The following is a 26,255-nucleotide window of genomic DNA, read 5'->3' as shown; positions in this document are numbered from 1 at the left end:
ATTTATAAAGTTTTATTTTGAAATGTAAGTCAATAACAATTGGCTGGAGCCAGAGCCAATGGTGAAAGTCTTTGCGTGAGGAGACCCCGCCCCATTTTGGAGGTTCTGCCCACTTTTGGAGTTCACACCCCATTTTGGAGATCTCTGGTCTGCAGTTATACCTACTTGGATTAAGACGGTTACGGCCTGATTCGCGCGGCTCGCACCTGCTCGTACATCCTGTGTCACATGATCCTATCCTTCAGAAATCATTCTAATATGCTGATTTGATGCTCAAGTATCATTTCTTCTTGTAATTCATGTTAAAAACAATTGTGCCGCTTAATATTTTTGTGAAAATAATGATATTTTTTAAGGATCGCTTGCTAAAACAAAAAGAAGAAAGTAATTGTAGTTGTTACAAATTTTTTGTAACATAATAAATTGTCTTGTTGACTCCAGTAGTGTATTTTGTTTTTCATACTATGGAAGTCATGATGGCCCAGCAACTGTTGGGTTACCAGTATTGTTCCAAATATATACTTTTACATTCAACAGGTTTACATACCTCATACAGGTTTAGAACAACATCAGACCTTTAATTTTTGGGTGAGCTATTCCTCTAAAGCAGCCTGATTCAGCTGCTGTTAAAAATGTATGTCAATAATGTTAATCAAACATTAGAAAGTGTAGTGTTCTGTAGCATATATATATATATATATATATATATATATATGATTTCCCTTCCTGGCATTTTTTTTGTCATTCCTTTATGAGACATTCTTTCATCCCCCCTTTCCTCGCCTCCAGTCCATCTCCAGAGCAGAGACTGTGTGGTCATCTGCTTCCCTGTCTGTTCTCTGGTGCTCCAGCCGAGAGGGCAGCATGCTCCTGGATCACTCTCATCCATACAGACACACATGACATGAACCTGGATCTCTCTCCACAACCGGAACTCTGTTCCCCCCATCCAAACCTCAGTTCGTCCATATGCTGCAGCGCCGTCCCAGTCCAACCTCCCCCCGGCCCTACACGGCCTCCCCCTGCCGGCGCTCCGCCGCCCACCCAGGAGCAGGGCAGATGCTGCCACCTCCGAGCCAACACTTTAGCCGCTTTCGGGCCGCCGTCCAAACCGCGTCACAGCAGCAGGGCAGAGCCCCAGCAAGACCTAAATCCCTTTAGCTTTTCATTTGGAAAAGAAAACAAACAGGGGATGTGGCATTCGGAGAGGGGAAAGATAAACGCTCGTCTGCACTCCGTCTTTGAGAGAGATGAAATTTAACAGGCTTTGCTTCTGGACGGTTGCCTGAGATGCGCAACTGTAAAAGAAATCCGAAAATGCAGGGATGAGACGCATTAAAAAGACACGTTTTTTTACTTTTTGTGGTGTGTTTTAAATCCACTTAACACCGCGACAGAATTTTTTGAATTTACAGAAATAAACACGGAGCGGGGAGGAATCTTTTGAGTCTTTGATTGAATATTGAAGGGTTTATTCAGGCGTCTGTAGTGCGTGGGCGTACGAACGAGAGATTTTGTGCGTGTGGGTTAAAGCCTGTCTCTCTCTAACACCGCCGCACAACACGACGGCCATACTCTGCAAGAATGACTCATACGCTTTAATCTTCTGTCTTCCTTTTTTCCCCTTTCTCTTTCAGTCATTTTGGAGAAGCCGATACGGATTCCCAGGTCATTGTCTGTTAAGGCTGCGAGTGTGCTGAAAGGCTTTCTGAACAAGGTGAGAACAGGTGTACTTGGTACGTGAATGAATGCTGCAGTGCGTTACAACTGACAAGAAAAAGTGGACAAAAACGAGACTATAAAGAGTTAAGAAGTAAAAAGCTGTTGTATAGACTAGTGTTGCTGTATATCAAGTAGTAGTTCATGTAGCACACCAAGGTTAAGGGTTTCCCAATAGGTTGAATGTACTGTAAGGTGCTTTAATAAAAGGGTTCTGGAAAAACATTTCAAAACAGTCCTACCCTCTTCAAGGTCAGACTTCTATTAAAACCATACTGTAAGATTGGGAATTTCAACTTTGTTTGGAAAAAAAAAAAAAAAAAAAGGTTACGTGCTGAATTCAATGAATTTCTACTACCCACAACCCTGAAATGAAATGCACCAATCAAAGAAGTCGCCGTTACCATAGAAACATGATTCACGGTAATCTACACAGCAGTTAATTTTTGCAGGCTAGAGGCAGGTAAAATTAGCTAATGTCAGCTATAGCGATAGGACTAGTCATTTGTTGTTTCAGTGTTGCTTTATTTAACCTATTCTGATTTATATTTTTAGCTAAATATTTACAGGATATGCTAGGGGTGTAACAGTACACAAAGATAACGGTTCGGTATGTACCTCAGTTTTGATGTCACTGTTCGGTATGGTTTTGGTACAGCAGGGGAAAAACTAAATATAAAATTGCTTTTTTTATTAAACAGTGGTTTACTGAACAAATTCCTCTTTCTTTAAATAAATTCAATTCATTTATAATAAAAATTTTCAATAAAAATCTACCTCAGCTTATGCTCTAAACTAGGGTTTCTCAATTAGTTTTCGCCGAGGGCCGAATTTTGCCAACAATACCAAACCAAGGGCCACTGACCTATATATATATATATATATATATATTAGGGCTGTCAAAATGGCTGAAAAACTAAATTCGAATTTTGTGCTTAAATATGATTTATTACAATTATTATATTATTGTTGCTTTTGTTAAAATAATCACAAGATGGTCACAAGATGAATATTCAGATTTTTTTCCCCAGTAGTCTGTTTTATTCAAACAGTTATGAACATTTTTGCATTTAGATACAGAAGAACATTGCCTGTTGAATATTAAAAACAAATGAACAATGTAGTTTTTGTCCTAACCACCCGCGACACGTGACAATAAGCGACACAGGATTCTATTTTAGAAATGGTTTTTATTTTCTGCGACGTTGCGGCAGGAACAACATACAAAATATGACAGTGATAATCTCAGGTAATGATTAGGCTATGTGCTTTATTCAATGCTAAATGTGTCTAATGTGAGTTTGAATATTATTTTGTATTATCTTTATAGCCATAGTGAAAGCAACAATAGATATTTTACCTCAGATCTTGAAAATAAATTAAAGCAAACTTGTACGTTAAAACTGTGAACTCACTGCGAACCAACACGTGTATTCCATAACAAAGATATCAGTCACTCGCTCGCTCGCTCGCTCGCTCGCTCACAACTGTTCAGTCCATTCACATTTGAATCATCTATTTTCCATGTCCATTTTTCTTTTCTTCACGCTCGCCATGTTGCTGTCACATCATATCTACACTGGACGCGACAAAGCATTGCAAATCATTTGAACTTTGTGTCAGTACATTATAAATAGAACGAGTCAGCAGTTTACTGTCGGGGATTTGTCGTGTTGCGCTGCGCCGCACCACATCCAGTGTAGACAGCATCACTGATTATAGTGGGTTTTATTGTATTTTGTTGCGTCGCGCCGCGCCACTCGCATCCGGTGTAGACACGATGTAAGTTAATGTTGCTTTCTGATGCTGCGTTTGAATTTTCATGCCACATTATTTGAAATTAGCGCGGGCCAAATGTTTTTCTCTCACGGGCCGCCTATTGAGGAATCCTGCTCTAAACTATTGGGGGACCCTTTTACATTTCTATAAGCTTACAATTAACAACAGAGCCCAAACTTAAATTCAATTACTATTTATTTTTTAAATATAATAATCATCCCTCAACTTAAAAAAAGTATGCAAACATGTAAGTTGCACATAATGCAGTTTTTAAACTTCTAAATTATACAATTTCTATTTGTTGTTGAAATATATTCAGTTGCACAGTGGCTGTCGTAACTTGTTTCTTAACAGATTTATTTGAGCATACATTAATTAAGACATCACTAACAGGTAAAGTAAAATATAATAAGTATATAGTCTAATATTTCACAAAATTATCTTCTCTAGACTTAATTTCTCTAGCGAACTAACTAGCTGCAGACACTGATGACTTGCCTGAGGTAAATGAAATGCTATGTGACATTTTGTTTTGACGTCTTTCCATGGTTGAAACACTGATTGAGCGATTGAGGCATGAGATGTTCATTCATGTTTATTTTGCGTTAATACTAGTAGTAAAGAGGTCGCGCTTGCGCTCCGTGCTACAGTTTGAACTGAGGCGTTTATACAACGTTCTGTCACGCTATCAAAGAGCGCCAAAACAGCATTTATTGTTTGAATTTCCTGGAAAAAATGTACATAATTTGTAAGACGATACTTTGTTTCTTATCAAAAGTAACATAAAACTGGAAGTTTTCAATGAAGTTCCACTCGTGCGTTGGTTAAAACAATGCTGTATTTGTTCGGTACACATGCGCACTGAACCGTACCGTTACACCCCTTATATATTATATTTAAAAATTAATATTTATATTATTGTTATTGGAAAATAATATATTAAAATATACATTAAAATATATTAAAATATATTATTATACAATAACAGTCCTTTATAATAACAACTGTAAAAGAGTTGTATTTTGTTTTATAACAGTAGTTGTATTTTGTGATAAGCAAACCCAGACTGTTTCAATAACATCATACATAATTTTTTACGTAATGCGTAGTTTATTCTTTGTCCTCTGAAACCTTGATCACCGTTGCGCTCCATTACACAAACAAGATGGATGAGAAACAAATATGCTCTGAGGGAGGAAAAAACGTCATATTTTATGAACATTGCACACTAAGGTTTATAAATGAGGGTCTTAACTCTCCATAAATGTGCACACAGTTTGCCTCTGATTGAACAAATATATGTGCTATAATAAGGAGGGTCATCATCCTCCAGATGAAACCGATCTCTTGAGTCTGTGCACGCTTCTTTTCGTGTGCCCATGTGCGTGCCGGCTTGATTAAATCTGTGAATAATGAAGCGTTTTCCTTTAATCGTCGAGACAAATTGCATTTATTGAAGCTCTGGGGTTCCTCGAACTCAACAGCAGCCTTTAATCAGTGTTATCAGCCCTCTTAGCCACTGCCTGATTCATTGGGATTAAAAGAGCGTAGATCAGCTCAGCGAGTAACTTCCAGACCCCTGAATCCTCATCTAACGTTTCAGGGCACAAGATAATGTCAGCAACATATGCTAGAGTGAATGTGTTAAACTCCATTCTCCTGAAATAAAGAGTACATGAATTGAATAGGTTCCATGTTTTTGAAGTTCTCTACACCAGATCTGGCTTTTGTTAGGTGTGTTATTAATAGAGTGTGTGTTCCGTTTAGGACCCAAAAGAGAGGCTGGGATGCCAAGTTCAGACCGGATTCACAGACATCAAGTCTCATACGTTCTTCAGAAGCATAGACTGGGACCAGGTAGGCAAACGTGGCTTTTTGTCACTTTTTAATATATGGAAACCATAAAAGGTCTATAACACAGCCCCACATCTTGAAAAACAAAAAATGCGAATTTGCAAAAAAGACCTAATATCATTTAATTGATGGTGCTGAGTTCAATCAAATCTTTCCATCATTTCCATTTTTTTTCACAAAAAAAAAGAATATTTTTCAAATTATATATATGTATCAGCTTTAATGCACTTGTAAAAATAACAAAAGCTGTCAAATGCAAAAAGCTTAGGTTTTAATGACAAAAGCAAGTATTCAAAATATCATTGAACTTAAAATCTGCACAGGAGTGGAAATCAGGATCAGACATAAAATAATGTCTTCAGAGTCATACATGTGAAAATCGGCTGCGAACAAATAGTTGTAGTCTGGCTCAAAGGAGATAGGATTCATGTTTTTGTGTCAGTTTTTCTGGTGATTAAAGTATAATACAAAACGTAGTACCTTATAAATGGTTCTCAGAAGCAAAATCATATTTAGAGACTTATGTTAGCAATAATGTCAGTTGCTTGGCTGGATCTGATATTTTTACTTTTTTTCTTCCTTAAAATCAGTGTCATCAGACATAGTGTCAGTCTTTTTACAGCATGAAAGTTTGAAGGGTTTTTTTTCCTTTAAAATAAACATAGCTATTAAGGAGATTCAAGATGATCTGGTTTAAAGTATTGACTCAAACCCAGGGATTAAGAAGTTACTATGAACTATAGGGACCATGCATATTCATGAACATTGTTGTATAAATATACACCATGTAAATATGCCAGAATTAGTAACAATAACTACTTTTCAACTAAGAACTAAATATTTAAATTTAAAGAACTAAATAATACTTAAAAGAACTAAATATTCTTTTAAATATAAAAGAATATTTAAGCCAGGATTACAGCAGCTCTTTCAAGGTTGTTTATGAAGTACACTGTGGGAAGAGAGGATGTAGTGTGTGGCCATTGATAGTTGGGCGTTATCCTCTGTACCAGCAGCAGAAATGAAAGAGAATATCAAATGAGATTCAGCCTTTGCTGAAGTGGCACAAGGTTTAAGGGGGGATGTTAATTGGTCTGGTATAAATGATGCACACAATGCTGAAACATGAAAGTCAGTGAGAGAGCATACAATATTCAGGAGCTGCAGAAAGCGGTGTGTGTGAGTGTGTAATGAGTGTATTAGTATGTGTAAGAGAACTTTGGATGCAATGCGGAGAGGTAGAGATAGACCGATAGGTAGACAGAGAGATAAAGAGAGAACGATGTAAAGGAGGGAATAAGTTTAGTTAATAGACTTTTGGTCAGGCTGTCATATATAGTCTCGCACAGAATCTGCACCTGTTGAATTCCGAAGAGAATTTAGAAATTTCCATAGAATTTACACTCCTATCATTCATAGAATCATCATGTTCTTTAAACATTTATGTAAAAAATTGAATTATTTAGGGAAAATAGGTAATTACTTTTGTACAACTTGAATCTTTCACAGCTTCTTTTTAGGCATATTACAATTTTTTTTGTTAACATGATATTAAAATTGATGCGTGTATGTGCATGTTATTCCAAAGGGAAAAAATGCTCGACTTTGTAATATTTTAACACTTGGATCCATTCTGGTCTGTAACGCTTACGTTTCATGATTCAGTCTGTTTTTAAAGGATAAAATCAAGTTCTGCCTAAATCTCAAGTTACAGAAGTCAAATGAATTGTTTCATGCTGATTGTGAAGCTGTTGAGGCTGCATATTAGGGGGTTTTGACCCACCTAAATAAGGCCTGAACCCATGAACCCTTTGAATATGTCTCAACAGGGGTTTCAGGTAGTTCAGATAAAAAAAGTTGATAAAACACAAACACTTTTGTCACTTTATTATAGATTTATAGATCACAAATGTTACACAATATGTAGGTTTTGTATTTAAAAAGGCCTGAAATGGAAACGAGCCATATTTTCTAAATGCAGGTTATTGATGAATGATTCAATGATTCATCCATGTATATGCTTCATTTTTAATTTTTTTTCGAAATCAGCACAGAGAGTGTGAAAACAGCATGCAGAAGATTCAAAACTGCAGAGACAGCAAAGTAGCCTTTTTGTCCACTATATCATCTCATACTTGCCTCAGAGGCTCTGTACTTGTACTGTACATCTTCACATAACTGAGTCTTCAGCCAGGCGTTCAGCTGCGATCTGTCGTGTTTTATTAGCTGTAATTGCGGTTATTGTTGGCTGGTCGTGTCCATCGTGTGTTTCCACGAAGGTCAGCATCGTGGAAAGGAAATTATACGCTCTAGAGTTCCGTCACTGACGCGCCATGCTTAAGTTGCTGGGATTTTCCGCCACTTTACTAGTGCAATGGATGAGTTTGGACACACACACGTAGCCGCTGTTCTATACGTGGAATCAACCCCCTGAGCTCCTCTAATGAACGGGTTTGTGCTACACTTGTTGTTAATTGCTCATGAATGAATGAAGACATTGATTTGATGCTCAACTGAAAGCACGTAGCCTGTCTAAACTATTACCACGTCTACCCTGATATACACGTTTCAAGTGGATATTTTCGCTGCAGTTCTTCTATAAGAGTTTCTTTGCAGCATGATATTTCTTTCAGCTTGACCTTTTCAGTAGAAGCTATAATTGCCATTTCAGAAATATTTCTTTTGATGATTGATTGTACACGTGTGTGTCTGGCTCCTGCCTGTGATGAGTGATCATTTGTCTTTCAGCTTTACCAGATGTCAAAGAAGTTTCTTTAACATACTAATAGACACACATGGGTGTTTCTTAAAATATACTATTAACACACACACACACACAGTTTGTCCTCTAGCAATGTTCTGCAGTGGATGTACATGTATCATAGGAGAATTGTAATTTTTCTGAACCTACAAATTTCAAGTTATGTATTTTATTTACCTTCTGTGGTGAAAATCATATTTTTGTATTTGAATAAAATAGCCAATTAATTTGTCTTGCTAAGGATAGTTTTAATAGCTAGCATTTTATGTATCCTACATTCTATGATATTTTTTTACATTTTGTTTGCACAATTTGACAAAATCACAGCATAACTGGATATGACAAGCAATAAAATATTCTATATCTTAATTTTTCTTTATCATGTCATTTTATATCTAATATGCTTAACTAACACTCCTTGGTATCTGGTACTATCTAATATGCTTAAATATCTGGTAACCAAGATAGTTGACAGCAGTAATTATAATCCTTTTTGTGTAAAAATTATATTTTTACAGATTCAAAATCACAATATTTATTAAAATATTTATTATTAAAGTTCAGTCATTATTATTACTCATTTTATTAAATAATTTAGATATATAGTTTATTTAAATTTGTTAATTATTAATAACATTTGAGTTTATTTAACTTAATGTTATTGTTTAAAGAAAATGGTAAGTAATACTTTTATGGATTTTTATGTTTTAGGATTAAAAGATTATGTTAATGCTTTATATTAATTTAATATTAATTATATAATCATTAAACAAATATAAAACTATTTTTATATAAATTTTTTTTTTTTTTTTTTTTTTTTTTTTTTTTTTACAAAAAAAGCTATTTATTTTAAACTACTTTACAAAGGATGAAGGAAAGTTTCCAAGACCGTTTTAATGTGACCTTCGTAAAGCAAAAAGCAGAGAAAAAAAGTTCAAATCTTTCAGTGTCGATTAAAAATAAGGTGACATAAAAGTGCCTGTCATTGAAGTATCTCCTATAGCTAAATATTTTTTGAAGCATGTTGTGACTATTTTGAAAATGTTACGGCAGAGAGGAAGAAGGTGGAAATAGGAAAAACAGAAAAAGTCACGGAGTGAAGATTAGTGCAATGAGAGAAGCTTCAGTGTTCCTTTAGGGACTGTGATTTAGACCTGGCTCTTGACAAAAATCATGTGGCTCGCCAGATCTCTCACCCTTTACCAACAAATGATCTATTACAAAAATTATACATCACTAGAGATCAGCAATTCATTGGTTGTAGAGACTACATAAGCTGATAAAAGTTTTAAAATAATAATAATTTTTTTTGTACCGAAAAGTGCGCGTTCAGTGCTGTTCGCGAGAGTCATGACAGCAAACTGATAATGTAGAGCTAATAAACTCAGATCCATGCTGCTACGTAGCTTGTTTGTGGTAATAGCGAAAAGAAAGATTTTTTTTTAAACAGCAGAAAAAGTGTAAAAGTATGTAATAAAGTGACAGGACTGAAACATATACTATGTTTTATAGAAGATGGTGTTCTCCTGTGCCAAGAGCCAGTATGAAACATTTAGCCGGTTACTTTCACCTTTTCCGCACAGCTTTCAGCGGGTGGGACTGTTAGCGTTATTAATAAAGGAAAGTGAATGAATAAGACCGTAAAGAGCGGGACATTCTTGAAGGCAGACAGTATTAAAAACTCAAAGCCGCGAAACGGAACTTAATCCGCTTCTGACTGCATGTTTTCTGCGCGCGAGGTCCGAGTAGAATACGGAGAAGCATAGACGTCTTTGGTGGCGCGCCTAAAACGGTCTAAACACAGGAGTGTCAAAATGCCTGCACTGGTGTGTATTCACATAAATACGGTCAACATGCACCGTGCATTATTCTTCACTCACTCGAGTCTCACTCTCTGCAACGTCTGTAGTTGACGGTAAATTTTTGTTTAAATTGATAGTTTAGTTGTCCTATAAACTTAAATTGGTCATGTTCTTGTTACGCAGCTAGTTAATGAAATCCAAGTAAAAAAAAATTCTATCATTTTTGCACCAAGGTGAAAAATCTTTTGATTTGCCATGTTGCATTTAGCTAACAGCTTTTTTAAATCTCTGTATTTTAGCATTTGTTGACGCTGAAAATCAGTTATACTGGGATCCTGGTCTAAAAAAAAAGATTAAAAACGCAAAACACACCTGATGCGAATTCTTTGCTCTTCATTTTCTATAAGCAGAGTTAAAAGACCCTGTTTGTATTTTCTTGTAATTTATTAAAAGAAGGTACACCGCCATCTTGTGCCGACTGAACTGACTTGAACGCACCTGACGTCGTAATTACGATTGTCAACTCGTAAGTATGAACATCCCAGGAGGACTTGAATGCAGCATCAGGCAGGGCTCTTTGATAAAAATCATGTGGCTCGCCAGATCTCTCACCCTTTACCAACAAATGATCTATTACACAAATTATACATCACTAGAGATCAGCAATTCATTGGTTGTAGAGACTACATAAGCTGATAAAAGGTTTAAAATAATAATACATTTTTTGTATTGAAAAGTGCGCGTTCAGTGCTGTTCGCCAGAGTAACGACAGCAAACTGATAACGTAGAGCTAATAAACTCAGATCCAAGCTGCTACGTAGCTTGTTTGTGGTAATAGCGAAAAGAAAGATTTTTTTGAACAGCAGAAAACGTGTAAAAGTATGTAAAAAAGTGACAGGACTGAAACATACTTTGTTTTATAGAAGATGGTTTTCTCCTGTGCCAAGAGCCAGTATTAAACATCTAGCCGCTTACTTTCACTTTTTCCGCGCAGCTTTCAGCGGGTGGGACTGTTAGCGTTATTAATAAAGGAACGTGAATGAATGAGATGGTAAAGAGCGGGACATTCTTGAAGGCAGACAGTATTAAAAACTCAAAGCCGCGAAACGGAACTTAATCCGCTTCTGACTGCATGTTTTCTGCGCGCGAGGTCCGAGTAGAATACGGAGAAGCATAGACGTCTTTGGTGGCGCGCCTAAAACGGTCTAAACACAAATAAAAAAAATTGGCTCTTTGGTCAAAAAAGGTTCCCGACCCCTGATTTAGACAGTGAGAAACAGAGGGGTGAAAGAGTGGGAGAGCTAGGCCGATTGTGACAGTGTGAGGCAGATTGCAAAAGATAGAGTGAGAAAGGCTTGAATGAGGAGAGGGAAATGATTTTAGACAGCGAGAGGCAAAGTGGGAGAGAGTGAGAAAAGGAGAGCGAGACGAATGAGAAGAGGGAGGTGGACTGAGACGGTGAGAGACAAAGTGATAGAGAGCGAGCTGAATGAGAAAGCAGGGGGTAGACTGAGAGAGTGGGAGAGAGACAGAATGGTACGGCTGGTGTAAAAGCTTCTCTCCGCTCAGACAGACCCTCTTCACACCGTGTGCAGTGTGGGCCCTGGAGCGGAGACGCAGCACAACTCTCACTCTCTGTGACGGCAGCTTGTAAAGACAGATTTAGCAGGGGAGGCTGCACAGGAAGTCCGCATCTGAGATCAGTCCTGAGACCCAAGAGGCTAGTTTTGGAACTGGAGCATGTAGATCCTCAAGTGGGGAGAAATTGGTAACAATTTTGAATTTGGAAACTCATTCGACAGCAAAACAGTATAATGTGGTCTAAAAGCCTGCGACCACTTTGAAAGTGTGTGATTTAAGACTTGAAATGTTTTAAAAGAAACACCGATACAAAGAAAAACATTTACATTTGAATGTTTTTTCTAACCTGATGTTGTAGTTACAACATCTGCCAGTCTGGCTAACCGGACTATGCTAACCATCTGAATAATCACTTGATAAAACTACACTCAGACATCACAAGTCAAGTTTAGAACCTGACATGGAGTCAGTCTCATTCCTCACAAATGGAAATCAGAGGGTCCTCGGCTCATGTCCATGTGAACAATAAGAGGACAATTAGCTTGTGTCTTAATCAAGTGGAAAAAAAGAAAATACTAAAGACGTCATGGGCTATTTGAGATCGTGTGAGAGCATGATGAACGCATTAACTTGCTTTACGCCTCATAGTCTCTGGATCAGTGTGAGTAACAGAGCAATTGTGATTATATAAACAAAGTATTACTGCATCTTCTACATTGTGTGTATATATATATTACTACCTTACTGTCTTTACAACACACTAATAAACACTGTCTTAAACACTAATAATATTGTAACACTTAAAAATCTTTAAATCGACACAAAATATCTTTTTTTCACATTATAATTCATAAATTCAGTGTAATGCATAAAGTCATAAATTATGAATAAATTCACTTGTAGCATTAAAAACGAATGATTTTTAATATATTTAGATAAAATGTATAGATTTATACAGTGTTTTGTATTAGTGTGTGTGTGTGTGTGTGTGTGTGTATGTATATGTAAATATATATAAGTAACACATTGAATTAAGCATGTAGATTTGAAGTAGAAAAACTGAAGTTGTATTGTCTTGTAAAACATACTCTGGTAATCCTTGTTTTATTTACAACTTTGAAAAAAAATTTACAGTGTAGCTAATCTTATTGTTTGTGGATTTCCTGTTTTTCTTATCCACAGCTGCAGTTAAATCGATGTCTTTTCTAATGTTGATGGAAAGACGCAACTGTAAATCAGAGTCATTGTTTGGTCTTAAAAGATTAAGTCTTAAAAGCATTTTATTCAAATTGGCTCAATTAAATGAATCATTGTAATTCAAACCTTGGTTTGCTTTTTTTAAGTGGTGAATAGAAAGAAACATGCTTTTCTTTTTTTATTCTAGAACACAGTCAGAACAGCCGTGATATGCTGTCATGGGGATCAGACAATGAATGTGCACGCCTGTGGGATTTTGATTTCAGCCAGCTTTGCCACTGCTGTTGTATGAATGTATTAATAATAATTATACATTCCTGTGACAGCAGATATCTGTGTATGTGTGAGAGAGGGCTAGTTTGAACACTGTTTTTCTTTTGCTCTCTACTGGAACATACTTGAGAAAAAAATGGTAAAAAGATGTTATTTATTAAAGATGTCTTTCACATGACCACAGATGGTCTTTAAGAGATAGATCACCCAAAAAATGTAAATTCTGCCAATATATACTCAACCTCATGTCATTCCAAACATTGTTTTTTTCACAAAAGTATTTATGAATGAATGAATATTGTATGGCCAAAACCTTTTTCAAAATATTTTATTTTGTGTTCTACAGGGAAACAAAATACTCAGTACTGATCAAAGAGACACAAATACAGATCTGGAAAAACATGGTGACAGAATATAAATTTTTGGGTGGTCTATACCTTTAAGAGACATTGGTCCTGCATTTGTATGACTGGTATGTATATCTGCATCTGTTGACCTGATTCAGAGTCAGGACAGATTAGCATTTACATTACAAATCCAATATGGTCACATGCATTTCCAATGTGCATTTACTGTGATCAATCGCTATCCGTCTGTGATGCAATCACCAATAACACATTAATGCCAGGTGTAAAGGGAGCCATAGCGTCCCACTGCAATCAGCACCGTGTTATCCTAGCAGATTGCTAGTGAGTTTACGATCATTTAGTCACTGAGAGGATGATGCCGGACCCCGACAGAGAGACTGAGAGAGCGGCGGGAAGCGAGAACTAGCGAAGGAGCAGTGTGGGAATAATCCACTCCCACACATCAGCGTGAAGAGTCTCTGTGCATCTGGATGGGTGTGCGTGTGTAATTGGTTTTCTGCTACAGAGATGAGCGTTAGCATGTTCCGCCAGGCAGGTTGCAGCCAACTGCGTCATGCCTGACTCTCTGGAGTCAATGACCTCGGGAATAAAAAACACGCACACATGGCGGCTGGGCACCAATTAACATCTCTTTTTCCCCCGTGTGCCGTCTTTAACTCTCTCTGTTATGTCTCTCTCCGCTTTTGTTTTACCATTACTCTGCATACGCAAAGGCAGAGCGTTTTGCTCATGGGAAAGAGTAGGATGACGTACACTACCGTTCAGAAGTTTGGGGTCAGTAAGATTTTCTCTTATGCTCACCAAGGCTGCTGTTATTTGATCAAAAATACAGTAAAAACAGTAATATTGTTAAATATTATTATGATTTAAAATAACTTACCTAGGCTATTTTACTATGTTTAAAAATGTAATTTCTTCCTGTGATGGCAAAGCTGAATTTTCAACAGCCATTACGCCATTTTTCAGGGTCACATGATCCTTCAGAAATCTGAAATTCTAATATGCTGATTGGGTGCTCAATAAACATTTCTTATTGTTATTGATGTTAAAATCACTTGTGCTGCTTAATATTTAGTATTTTTTTTGTAAACCATAATACATTTTTTTCCCATAATACAAGGATTTTTGATGAATAGAAAATTCAAAAGAACATAAATTTATTTGAAATATAAATCTTTTGTAACATTGTAAGTGTCTTTACTGTCAATTTTGATCAATTTAATGCATCCTTGCTGAATAAAAGTAAAAAAACAAAATCTGACTGACACCAAAGTTTTGAAATGTAGCATATACAGTACACCAAAAACTGATTTGGAAAATAAGAGAAAAGGGAACAAAAGGGAAATCGAGACCTAGCAGTTTCTTTTGACTTTGGCCACCTAGCAATGGCCTAGTAACTGCATAGAAACACATAAAAAACACCCAGAACATTTTGCCACCAAATATAAGCGAGATTTGCACAATAACCACTCAGAGTTTCTTTAATAAATGTAAAAGCCTTTTGACAGACCAACACAAGAGACATTAAGCTGGACTCATGAATTAAACTAAATAGAGAGAGTGAGATAGTAGTGAAATTAGAGAAGAGAGGCCATCTGTTCCAGTTTGTGCAGATCGGCGTGGAGTGGAACACAGCAGGATCATGTCCTCAAAACACACAGAGAATGTTAGAGAGGCAAAAAGAGTCCAAACGTGAAAACAAACCTTATCTGACCTGTAGTGTTGACGTCCACAGAATCTGTCCATTCTGACAAGTGCTTAACATCAAACCTCTACAATACAAAAAATAGCACGTCTCTTTCTTTCTTCTTTCTGCCTTCTCTCCTACTTCTCTCCTTGTCCCTCTCTACATTATTATCTGTTATTAAAAGAACTTTGAAGTACTTCAAGACTCAAACAAACTAAAGTGTCCATTCGCCCTCTTTCGGTTCATTTCAGAGTGTTTTTAATGCAGTGATTAATGGAATATTATTCATTAGTGGCCTTGAGTGAAAATCAAAAATGCCTTGCTTTCTTTTGTCTGTTTTTGTAGTTTTGTCACGCTGAGTCAGCCATTTATGAAATCTCATAAACATTAGTACATATGATCTGGTACAGATTTGGCATTTATGGAATTTATGTTTTTACATATTAACTTCCTACCTAGATGTTATCAAAATCATGCTGATTATAAATTGCATTTCTTCTGTTGCATCCCATACCGAAAGTACCAATAAAAGCTTATCATTCTAATTTAATATGTGCTTGTTTAACCAGTATTTTTTTGTTTGCAATGTTTGTTTTTTTTTGCACATGGACTTCACTCAAAAATTTCATCTGAGAAACTTCCTCAAGATTTAATTTCGTGCTGCACAGGAAGTTGCAGTGGTTACCAAAGCTAAATTTGAAAGGAGTCATGCATAGAGTCCATTAGGGTACCATGTGGTCACTTCTGAGGTTTTAGTTCAGGTAGAAAGCTGTCTTAAAAGGCCTATATAGGGCTCAACAAAAAATAATTTATTTATTTTGGCTCAATCAGGCCAGTGGCTCAGATTTTTACTTGCCCTAGATGGCAAAATTTTTCTTTCCCTAGCTTTTCAACATTTTGGCAACACTATTCCTATTCACTCATAAAAACAAAGGTTCCAAAAGGAGGTTTTCACAGTGATGCCATAGAAGAACCATTTTTGGTTCCCCACAGAACCTTTCAGTGAACAGTTTTTTCTTAGTGTGAAGAACATTTTAAAAATCTAAAGAACATTTCTCCACTTTGAATAACCCTTTTGTGGAATGGAAAGGTTCCATGTTAAAGGCTCTTCATGGAACCATAGATGCCAGAATCTTTGCTTTTAAGAATGTTGTTGAACTCCGCAATGTAGACATCACGTTTTTGGAAACAAGAGCTTACAAAAAGCATAGAAGTTGGAATGGATTATGTTCTAATCTGTCATTTTCTCACTTTTCTCCTCTAGCTGGAACAGAAGCAGGTGACGCCACCATTCAAACCTCAGATCACAGACGACTATGGTTTAGACAACTTTGACACGCAGTTCACCAACGAACCCGTGCAGCTAACACCAGACGACGAGTAAGTATTGAAAAATGTTATGCTTGGCCGAAAGGCATTGCATTACCACAGAGGATCAGTAAAGATCTCTGACAGAAGAATCACTCCACCTGTTTTCCAACAACTTGTTCAGTTGCTAAAAACCGCTAATACGACTGGACTCGTGGTGTTTGGTAAAATGTGTCCAGATTTGAATTATGAAAAGACAAACTGGCATCTTGTAACACTGTAACATCTTCCAAATATTTAAATGAAAATTAAAGTCAGTCGTCACTTCTGCGGAATCCATCTTGAGAGCGATTATGTAATAATTTAACGACTTCAAAGTTACATGACTGCACCAGCAGAAGATTTAGGCGTTTAATAACGGGGGTTTCCACTCAGCTTGATTCTGCTGGTCAGGATGGTGAGGTTTATGTCTAAGATTCCCCTTCAGAAGTGAGAGCGAGATGAAGTGAAATGGTTTACCCATCTGGAGGCTATCGTCAAGAGGTGGTGATGTCATATAGAAACATCCCCTCTGGAGTTTCTGATTGCTTTACAGTATGAGGTGCACCGAAAAGGGCCACATTGAAAGGGAGGACAAAGAACAGCTCTTAAATGGTGAAAACCTGATGCCGAGAGGCATTAAAAACCAGAGATTCATGTGAAAACTGGCTTTAATGAGTGTGAAGTGAGTTTCTAGGGGGGCTTTTATGCATTCAAGTCTTTTCTTTGCTCGCTCATTCATAAACTCGGTCCTTTTGAATACCGCAGTGATTAACACAAGTGCTAAAATAAGAGAAGGCTAGTCAACTCAATGCAAAAAATGTGCATTTATTTGATGGTGGAGGATTGTAGGTTGACTCATGGCATGTCTGAATACATTTGGGTCAGTTGTTGAGGTCTCGCCCCATTTCTCTCAAGAGATTCTTCGGACATTCCAGTCATTCTGCGTGGAGAAAAATCACGCCGGGCTTTGAGACGTATTGTTCTGTAGAGGTGCATTTCTCTGGAGAGGGACTCCAGTCTTCACAATGACTTTTATATCCTGGCTGAATTTGTTATTCTGATTTGATCTATAGAGACAGGCAATCCTTAAGCTTCTAAAAAGGATTCCTGTTTTCAATTTACATTAAATGGAGCTCCAAAAATGCAGCTCCTATACAGGACGGCATCTTTGATTAACAATGTGATTTGGTACCGTGACTGAAATGCATTCCGTTATCGACAAAATCTGAGAGCTGTGCATTTAAAACGTACAATTCTTCTTACCAGGGTTAGAAGAATTAGCTTCCTTTCAGTTGAATTGGATTGGATCTGTCTATCATTCTATATCTTTCGTTCCATCTATCTATCTATCTATCTATCTATCTATATCTATCTCTCTATCTATCTATCTATCTATCTATCGTTCTATCATTCTATCTATTGTTCTATCTATTGTTCTGTCATTCTATCATTCTTTCGTTCCATCCATTCTTGTTCTATCATTCTATCTACTGTTCTATCCATCCATGTGAGTTTCAATACATTTTACTTCTACTTCCTTAAACGGATAGTTCACCCAAAAATGAAAATTCTGTCATTATTTACTCACCCTCATGTCGTTCCAAACCCGTAAGACCTCCGTTCATCTTCGGAACACAAATTAAGATATTTTTGAAGGAATCTGAGAGCTCTCTGACCCTCCCATAAACAGCAAGGGTCCTTACACGACCAAGGTCCAGAAACGTAGCAAGGAGATCGGTAAAATAATCCATGTGACCTCAGTGGTTCAACCGTAATTTTACGAAACTACGAGAATACTTTTTGTGTGCAAAGAAAACAAAAATAACAACTTAAGACCTCCGTTCATCTTCGGAACACAAATTAAGATATTTTTGAAGGAATCTGAGAGCTCTCTGACCCTCCCATAAACAGCAAGGGTCCTTACACGACCAAGGTCCAGAAACGTAGCAAGGAGATCGGTAAAATAATCCATGTGACATCAGGGGTTCAAACGTAATTTTATGAAGCTACGAGAATACTTTTTGAGCGCAAAAGAAAAAAAAAAACGACTTTATTCAACAATTCGTCTCCTCTGCATCACCCAGCTCCATTTTGGAGAGTATCCACTGAACGTAAATTGCGTATGCTGTTTTGTGTCAGCTGTGCTACGCGGATATGCTGTTTACGTCATTTATGCTTTGATTTGAACAAAAACAAGGTATACGCGTGGCGCAGCTGACACAAAACAGCATATGCCATTTACGTTCAGTGGATACTCTCCAAAATGGCGCTGGGTGATGCGGAGGAGACGAATTATTGAATAAAGTCGTTTTTTTTTTTCTTTTGCGCTCAAAAAGTATTCTCGTTTTTAATTTATGACACAATTTTCATTTTTGGGTGAACTATCCCTTTAAATTTAAATTAAAGTTTGATGCAATTCTGCATCCTGTTTACTACCTCAATTCAAATTGAATTTGAATTCAGGCATTCTCAGTTCAATTCCGAATGGAGTGCAACCCAAGTGCTTATGAATGAGGTCATCCAGTATCTTGAGGTGATTTGATATTTTCACTCCACGAGAAGCTCAAGATGCACTTCATTGAACTATGAACACTAACTGTTGAGCACACAATCATTGCAGTCTACAAGCCAATTGAAGTCAATTTGTCGGTAAACTTGTCACTCATAATTAACAGAACGCAAGTGGGCTGCAGTCAGATGAACTGACAGACAGTAATCTATAGAGCCACGGCGGGTTCTTAGTTCAATACGAGATTTTCCAAGCAGGCTTCAAAGGAACGCAGCAGCCAGACACTTCAAAAGCGGAGCGAGCTCTGGAAAAGCCTGACGTCCCACACGGTGGAGGAGAGGAGGAGGGGGAGGAAGTGATGGAAGCCTTTTTTGTTTGACGGATCTGGCAGACGAAAAAAGAGTGTGGGGGGTGAAATCCTTCCTTGTAAGAGATTTAGTCTTTTGGATTAAAGGAAAGTGCGTCCAGAGAGGGATGTGTCTCAGAGCGCAGCGGAAAAGGATGAACTGGAATCCACCGCGACTAGAGACACGATTCCCTTTTACATGCTCACACAAATGGCTTATAAAGGAACTTGGATTCCCAATGCATTATTATCTAGCTTTGTTTTACACAAAGTACGCTACCGGTCAAAAGTTTAAGGCCAGTAAGATCATTCAAAAACATTTAAAATGTCACAAAATATTTATTTTTCAAATAATGCTGTTGTTTTTAACTTTAAATTTCTGTAAGAGTCTTGAAAAAAGGTTGCGCAAAAATATAAAAGAGCACAAATATTTCAAACACAAAATCAGCATATCAGAATGATTTCTGAAGGATCATGTGAAGACTGGAGTAATGGCTGCTGAAAATGTAACTTTGCCATCACAGGAATGAATTACATTAGAAAATATTTTCAAATTAAAAGGTTACTTTAACTTGTAGTACTATTTCTGAATATTACTGCATTTTTGATCAATCTTTTTCGACCCCAAACTTTTCCTAGTGTGCATTTTTAATGGCCACTAATAAGTGTATTATCTACATACCTTTCAATTAAAGTCATTCCCTTTCATAACAAATGTTCGCATTACTAATCTTATGTTTTTAAACAGGTCGCGTGAAAGGAAATGTAGAAACTATTTTTACCAAATGTTTTTTGGTAAAAATAGTACCAAAGCTTGCTTGCTTTCTATCTTTCAAATAAGTTCCACCTTGTAATTCTTTTCTGAAGAAACATTTGTGCTGTAAAGAGGCTTGTTTATTTTGGTCAGTGCCCAGGATGTCCGTCTTTTAGTGTTTCTTCCTCTGCGGCATCACACATTTCCCCCCTGCACTCCCTTTGAAACCTGAGCCTGATATTACGACATAGAGGTGTCATTCATGTTATTTTAGGTTTCACTCTTGCTGGAGGCATTTCGACCCCACACACACCCACATACAGTCAAGTGGCCCTCTGGGGACTTTATTCAAACAGACACAGCACAAACACAATTCGGCACTGATCCCGGATCTGGTGAAATATTAGTTCTTACAGAGCTTGTTATAGAGGAGAATTGTCCTCCACGGACCGTGTTTGACAGAACGTGATAAACGAGTTTTGAATCGGTTCAGCATTACGCCATAGAAGAGGTGGAGCACTATAGCAGTGCGGTATCCTCAACAGGCTGATAAAATAGATCAATGGATTCCTGAGGTTCTGAAGAGCAAGAGGTCTGATTTCAGCAAGAATGTTACCATCTCTTTAGACATGTAAAGGATCACTGCCATTGCAGAAAATAGCCAAGAGGAGAAAGACACTGCTGAATTTCTCAATTGTACTCCAGTGAAATTCTGTCTGCCCACTGCTGTAGTTAGAGCCCCCTTTGTGGTTAACCAGCCCCTCGACGCAGATGAAGAAAGGTTGTTATTGTTGTTTCTGGTGGGCAGTCTGCATTTACAGATGTGCTCATAAATTTATATATCCCCTGCAGAATCTGTAAAATGTGTGGCCTTTTTGAAAGAAAAAAAAAATAGATGCAATCTCAAAAAAATCAAATAAAAATAAATGAAAAATGATTACTCAGCACTGCCCTGAAGAAGTAACATACCAGTAATGTATACACTATTTCGAATGTTTGGGGATAGTAAGATTTGTTTAATGTTTTTGTTCACCAAGGCTACATTTATTTGATAAAATATACAGTAAAACAGCAATATTGTGAAATATTATTACAATTTAAAATAACTATTTTCTATTTTAATACATTTTAGCAGTGTTGTCAAAGCGATTAATCGCGATTAATTGTATATATAAATACACACACATGCATGTATATTTTAAAGAAAAAATATAAATATATATTACATATACTTCTTATATACATGTATGTCTGTGTATTTAAATACATATATATTTCTATGTATATTATAAATATAAATATTATATTACATATATTTCTTAAATATATACATGTATGTGTATTTATACAAATATACACAACTCTAGTCTTCATTACTGACCCATACTTTTAAATATAAGCATGTATTCTTTAAGAAAATAGATATTGTGCATTTTTTATTTAATTTTGTGGAAAAATGTCTTAATTCTTAATTTTCCAGTCGACCAAGTAGTGAAAGTATGAAATGAAATATTAAAAATATCAGCTGTATTTAATCAGACTGGAAATAAAAGGTCAAATTGAGCATACTCTTCTTGACAATGTTTGCAACTGTTAGCTGTTCTCGCATAATTGCCTCCTTAGGTTTAATCTCTATATTCCTCATTTGAATAAACATGTCAGTTAAATGAATAAATGTAGATGTGATGCCAGCAACTATTTTTTTTTCTCTGCAATGCCTTATTAGCACCTAACAGAAATTCAATTCATCAAACTACGCCTTCACTTTTCCCCTAATTTTTGCTTTAAGCCACAGTGCGGGACATGTAGAGTTGAATTGTAGCTCTTCTATTAATAATGTTGGTTTCTCTCCTCAGGGATGTGATAAAGAGAATAGACCAGTCTGAGTTTGAGGGATTCGACTACATTAATCCTCTGCTGCTCTCCAATGAAGAAACCGTATGAGGGAAGAACAATACGGCTGTTTCTCTGCCTGCGGCTCCACAAGACTACTACAGCTGAGTTCAGCTCAGACTCAGACATGTGTCACAGAGAAGAACTTTCCTTAAAACTGTGTTAAAGACAAAAAGCAACACCAAGACTTAAAGTTTCGGACCCTGCTTGAGTTATTTTGGGGTTACACTGGAAGAAGAAACGACTGGAGGATCTTCAGAAAACAAACTCAGAACTATTCCCCAAATTTCAGCTGTTGATTGTCTTCCTGCTTCCCAGCATCCTCTTTCATTTTCACGCCCATGTTTGTGTGTGCGCGCGCACTGTTGCCTGGGACTCAAGTTAGTTCCTTCGATGTGTGCCTGCGTCCATCAGAGACTACATTTCCCATCAACCCTAGCTAAATATGACCGTTCTAAAGGGATAGTTCACCCAAAAATGAAAATTTGATGTTTATCTGCTTACCCCCAGGGCATCCAAGATGTAGGTGACTTTGTTTCTTCAGTAGAACACAAACGAAGATTTTTAACACAAACCGTTGCAGTCTGTCAGTCTTATAATGGAGGTGAATGGGAATCACGGCTTTGAGAGTAAAAAAAACATACACAAACAAAACCAAATTAAACCCTGTGGCTCGTGACGATACATTAATGTGTAAAGACACAAAACGATCGGTCTGTGCAAGAAACTGAACAGTATTTATATAATTTCTTACCTCTGATTCACGCAATGTCCGAACTGTCCTGAGCGGCGGCGTGTCCTCCTGAGCGCGTTCTCAACAGCAGGCACGTGAGGTGTCGCCTTCTTCTTGCTTTACGGCGGATCGCAGACTTATAAGTGCATTACCGCCACCTATTTCTCAAGTAGACCATTGACACTCTATCTACAATCTCAATTGGGAGAGGTAAAAAACTATATAAATACTGTTCAGTCTCTTGCAAAGACCGATCGTTTTGTGTCTTTACACATCAATGTATCGTCACGAGCCACAGGGTTTAATTTGGTTTTGTTTGTGTATGTTTTTTTTTTACTCTCAAAGCCGTGATTCCCATTCACCTCCATTATAAGACTGACAGACTGCAACGGTTTGTGTTAAAAATCTTTGTTTGTGTTCTACTGAAGAAACAAAGTCACCTACATCTTGGATGCCCTGGGGGTAAGCAGATAAACATCAAATTTTTATTTTTGGGTGAACTGTCCCTTTAATGTGCACTTTTATTTTGTTCGATTTGGTTTTTATTTTTTGGATTCTCTTTAATCTTGTATGAGACTCGTCCTCAAGCGAAACAAGAATGTATAATGTTTAAAGGTTAAAAAAAATGTTGTATTATAGTGTAGGTAACCAATCGAAGAATTTATGATGCCTTCTATGATGCAAAGTGGCACATTTTAATTCATGACCATGATGGTTTCATCCACAGTGGGTAGCTGTGCTTCAAACCGCAAGCTTTTAACCACCCATGTTGGTTTTATAGAGTAAATGGGAGATAAAATGTGTTTTTTGAAGAAGTGCCTCAAAGATCCAAAATTCACCATGCTCCAAACTGCTCTGAACTCCACGTTAGATAGAAGTTGGTTGCACCATCCAATGAGAAAGTGGGCTGCAGGTGTTGTTATTATTATTATTTACATAACACAAACACACTGATACATATGTTGAAACAAAACATTAAAGTTAGACACTGAATGATCACAAAGCCCAAATACATCAGACCTGCAGCAATATAACCAACCTAGGTTTATTGGAAAAACGTTCCTCTATCCATGTTTTTGCGCAAATTATGGTTATGGGGCAGATTACTAATTAATAAGGACTTTTTTTGTACAGTTCCTTGCACAATACTATGTTATGACCTCAAAACACTTTTATGGTGCATGATTTGTAACACATTTTTAAATTTGTACCACATAACCTACTGCATATGTATGGTTTTTCCCACATAGTAAACTTGCTCGGTAGCTCACCCGGTACAGCACTGCACAAGTCACAATAAAAGAGCTTGAAGACTTGTAGAAGCTAGCTAAAATCACTCATGTTTACTTTAATTAGGTTTAGGGTCAGTACGTTATTTTCAAATGCGATAGAGCATTAACCTCACCGGACATTTCATTTCCGAACCACCACATTACAAAAAAGCAACCAACATAAAATGCTGCCAGATTTACATTCATCTATCTCAGATAAAACTGAATGCACTTTTAGCATTTCACGTTGAAAGTGTCATGAAACATTCAAAAACAACATAATATAATTTTGCATAAATGTCGCCATAGGCACGTTTTTTCCAATGAGCCTGGGTTTATTATTACAGTAGAATTCAATACAACCGCACACTATATTACTAAAATGGCTGCTCCTCACTCCGATACGAGGGTTTTATGTTGTTGTACTCATGTGATCTGTCAATAACGTGCTGTTGAGACGTTGTGGAGAGCGAGAGAACACAAACAAGAGTTTGTACGTCATGTCGCTGGTGTTGTGTGGTGGAAAGATTGTGCAACAGTGATGTGACTGAATCTCAGATGACCTAAACGCATGGTGGAAGTTGCAGTCAGATGCTTAAATTTAACCCACTGCAACACTTAATATCAAACGCAACACTTAATATCAAACAGTTAGCGCAGAATGCTAATCTTGTATCATTCAGTGACAGGTTGTGTTCGGAATGGAGTTCTAGCCTACTACTGTACTTGTAGAATATACTGTATTCGGTCTACTATTTTTATTAAGACTAGGTGAAATGATTGTCAATATTCCATGATAAACACTTTTCAGACATTAGTAAGCTACACCGTCACGTTACCTTGTGATGTTGCATATAAGCAACTAATAATGACTATTTTGTATTTTAAAATCAATTTTGTGTAAAAATGCTGTGAGTGTTTACAGTTAGGCAAAATAATAAGCCAAAAAAAAAAAAGAGTTGGAAATGGAAGGTCAAGTTGTGTGTATTGCATTATGGGATATGTTATTCTGCACTGTGTGTGTCTTGGCAAATGTAGTAGGTCATCTGGGTATCCCATGCATACTGTGCACAGTATACATACTGCAGAGATCGTGAGAGTAGCATGTTAATAGCCGTACACTCCTACACGCAACCATGTCTATTTAAATTCCAGGCCACACAAAAAAGCTCTTAAAAATGAACTTCAAAATCCGTAATTTCCCTTTAAAGAGAAAAACAGCCAATCACAGGCTAGCTTGACTGATTATAACTCCATTTATAGTAATTTACTTATGTGTGCAGAAAAAAATAAACCACTGAGGAATAGTTTGTGGTAGTAAGCTGTCGGCTAACAAGCACACACAAACTGTGAGGTCACCAGGTCTCAAATTTGACATTCCTGTGACAATTTACAGTACGATTCCAAAAGACAGACCCCCCCCCCAACGCCACTCATTTCCAGTTGCATTCATTTGTTTGTATTCCCTTTCCCTTCAAGACTCCTTCCTTTCTGCTCTAATCCCTTTTCCAACCCAGACGGCTTGATGCTTCCCAGCAGCAAACCTCAAAACCATTCTGCGAATCTATGCGTGCCAACCCACCCTGATCCCCTCCATCAAGATTTCCATCTCCTCATCACCAGTCTTGCCCTCGACTCATATCGACACCCTCGGAAACTCGCTCTCTATATCTGCCCCTTTCTCTATCTGTCCTACCCTAGACAAGAGTGTTCATTGTGTCTCTCTCACGGGGCCGCCTGTGTTCTGCTGTGCTCTGCAGTCTGGCCAATGTACACACGGCGGGCAGAGAGCGGGCAGCGGCACACGCCAGCCCTGCGCTCGCAACAAAGTGCTGCCTTGTTCTGCGAGGTTCGGCGCTGCCCACCACGCCGAAGGAGCGCTGCTCTCAGACCTCGCAAGAATCTGGTGACTTTTTGACCCGTTTTGATGAATAACTGTCCTTCTTAGACTTTCTCTTCCTCCTCTCTTTAAGTACACTCACAGTCGCCGTGTTTCAACATAGTGTTTCCTCTTTCTGAGAAGTGCTCCAAAGTTCATGGGCAGAAAGATTCATAAACAGCTTTTTTGGAGAGTTGGCATTGGGTAAAGATGACAGCAAGGGGAAAATGACACCTATAAAAGCCTGTAGCACTGGTATATGAATTTACAGGATATATAACAGTTCCATTTAGTTTTTTAATTCAACATCAAGATTTTAGCTTAAAAAGTATATGAATCTGCAATCAAGTTCAATTTGTTTTCATAGGTTAAGTATTAAGTATGCATTAATCACGAACTGACAAAAAAATACATATTTTTGTACAATTATTAATGTAGGTCCAAGTTAATTTCTGCATATATTTTAACATTTCAAGTTGTATAAATTAACAGTAGTTAA

At 37.2% G+C, this 26,255-nt stretch overlaps 1 protein-coding gene across 3 annotated transcripts in view; it reads left to right on the top strand.

Annotated features, from left to right (window-relative positions):
* Positions 1-22,380, top strand: part of LOC107657904 (protein kinase C zeta type) — a 117,395-nt gene extending 95,015 nt beyond the window's left edge. For all 3 annotated transcript variants that reach the window (XM_016446199.1, XM_016446200.1, XM_016446201.1), the window contains 4 exons: positions 1,638-1,717; positions 5,266-5,355; positions 16,286-16,401; positions 21,837-22,380. In XM_016446199.1, the coding sequence (XP_016301685.1) occupies positions 1,638-1,717; positions 5,266-5,355; positions 16,286-16,401; positions 21,837-21,924 (374 nt within the window). In that variant the 3' untranslated portion in view covers positions 21,925-22,380. The remainder of the gene's footprint in view (positions 1-1,637; positions 1,718-5,265; positions 5,356-16,285; positions 16,402-21,836) is intronic.
* Positions 22,381-26,255: the final 3,875 nt, after the last annotated feature.

Source organism: Sinocyclocheilus anshuiensis, unplaced genomic scaffold (genome assembly GCF_001515605.1).
Source record: "Sinocyclocheilus anshuiensis isolate Anshui unplaced genomic scaffold, SAMN03320099.WGS_v1.1 scaffold107, whole genome shotgun sequence".
Taxonomy (NCBI): domain Eukaryota; kingdom Metazoa; phylum Chordata; class Actinopteri; order Cypriniformes; family Cyprinidae; genus Sinocyclocheilus; species Sinocyclocheilus anshuiensis.
Note: the sequence above shows the minus strand (reverse complement) of the source record. Positions and strands in the feature narration are given on the sequence as shown.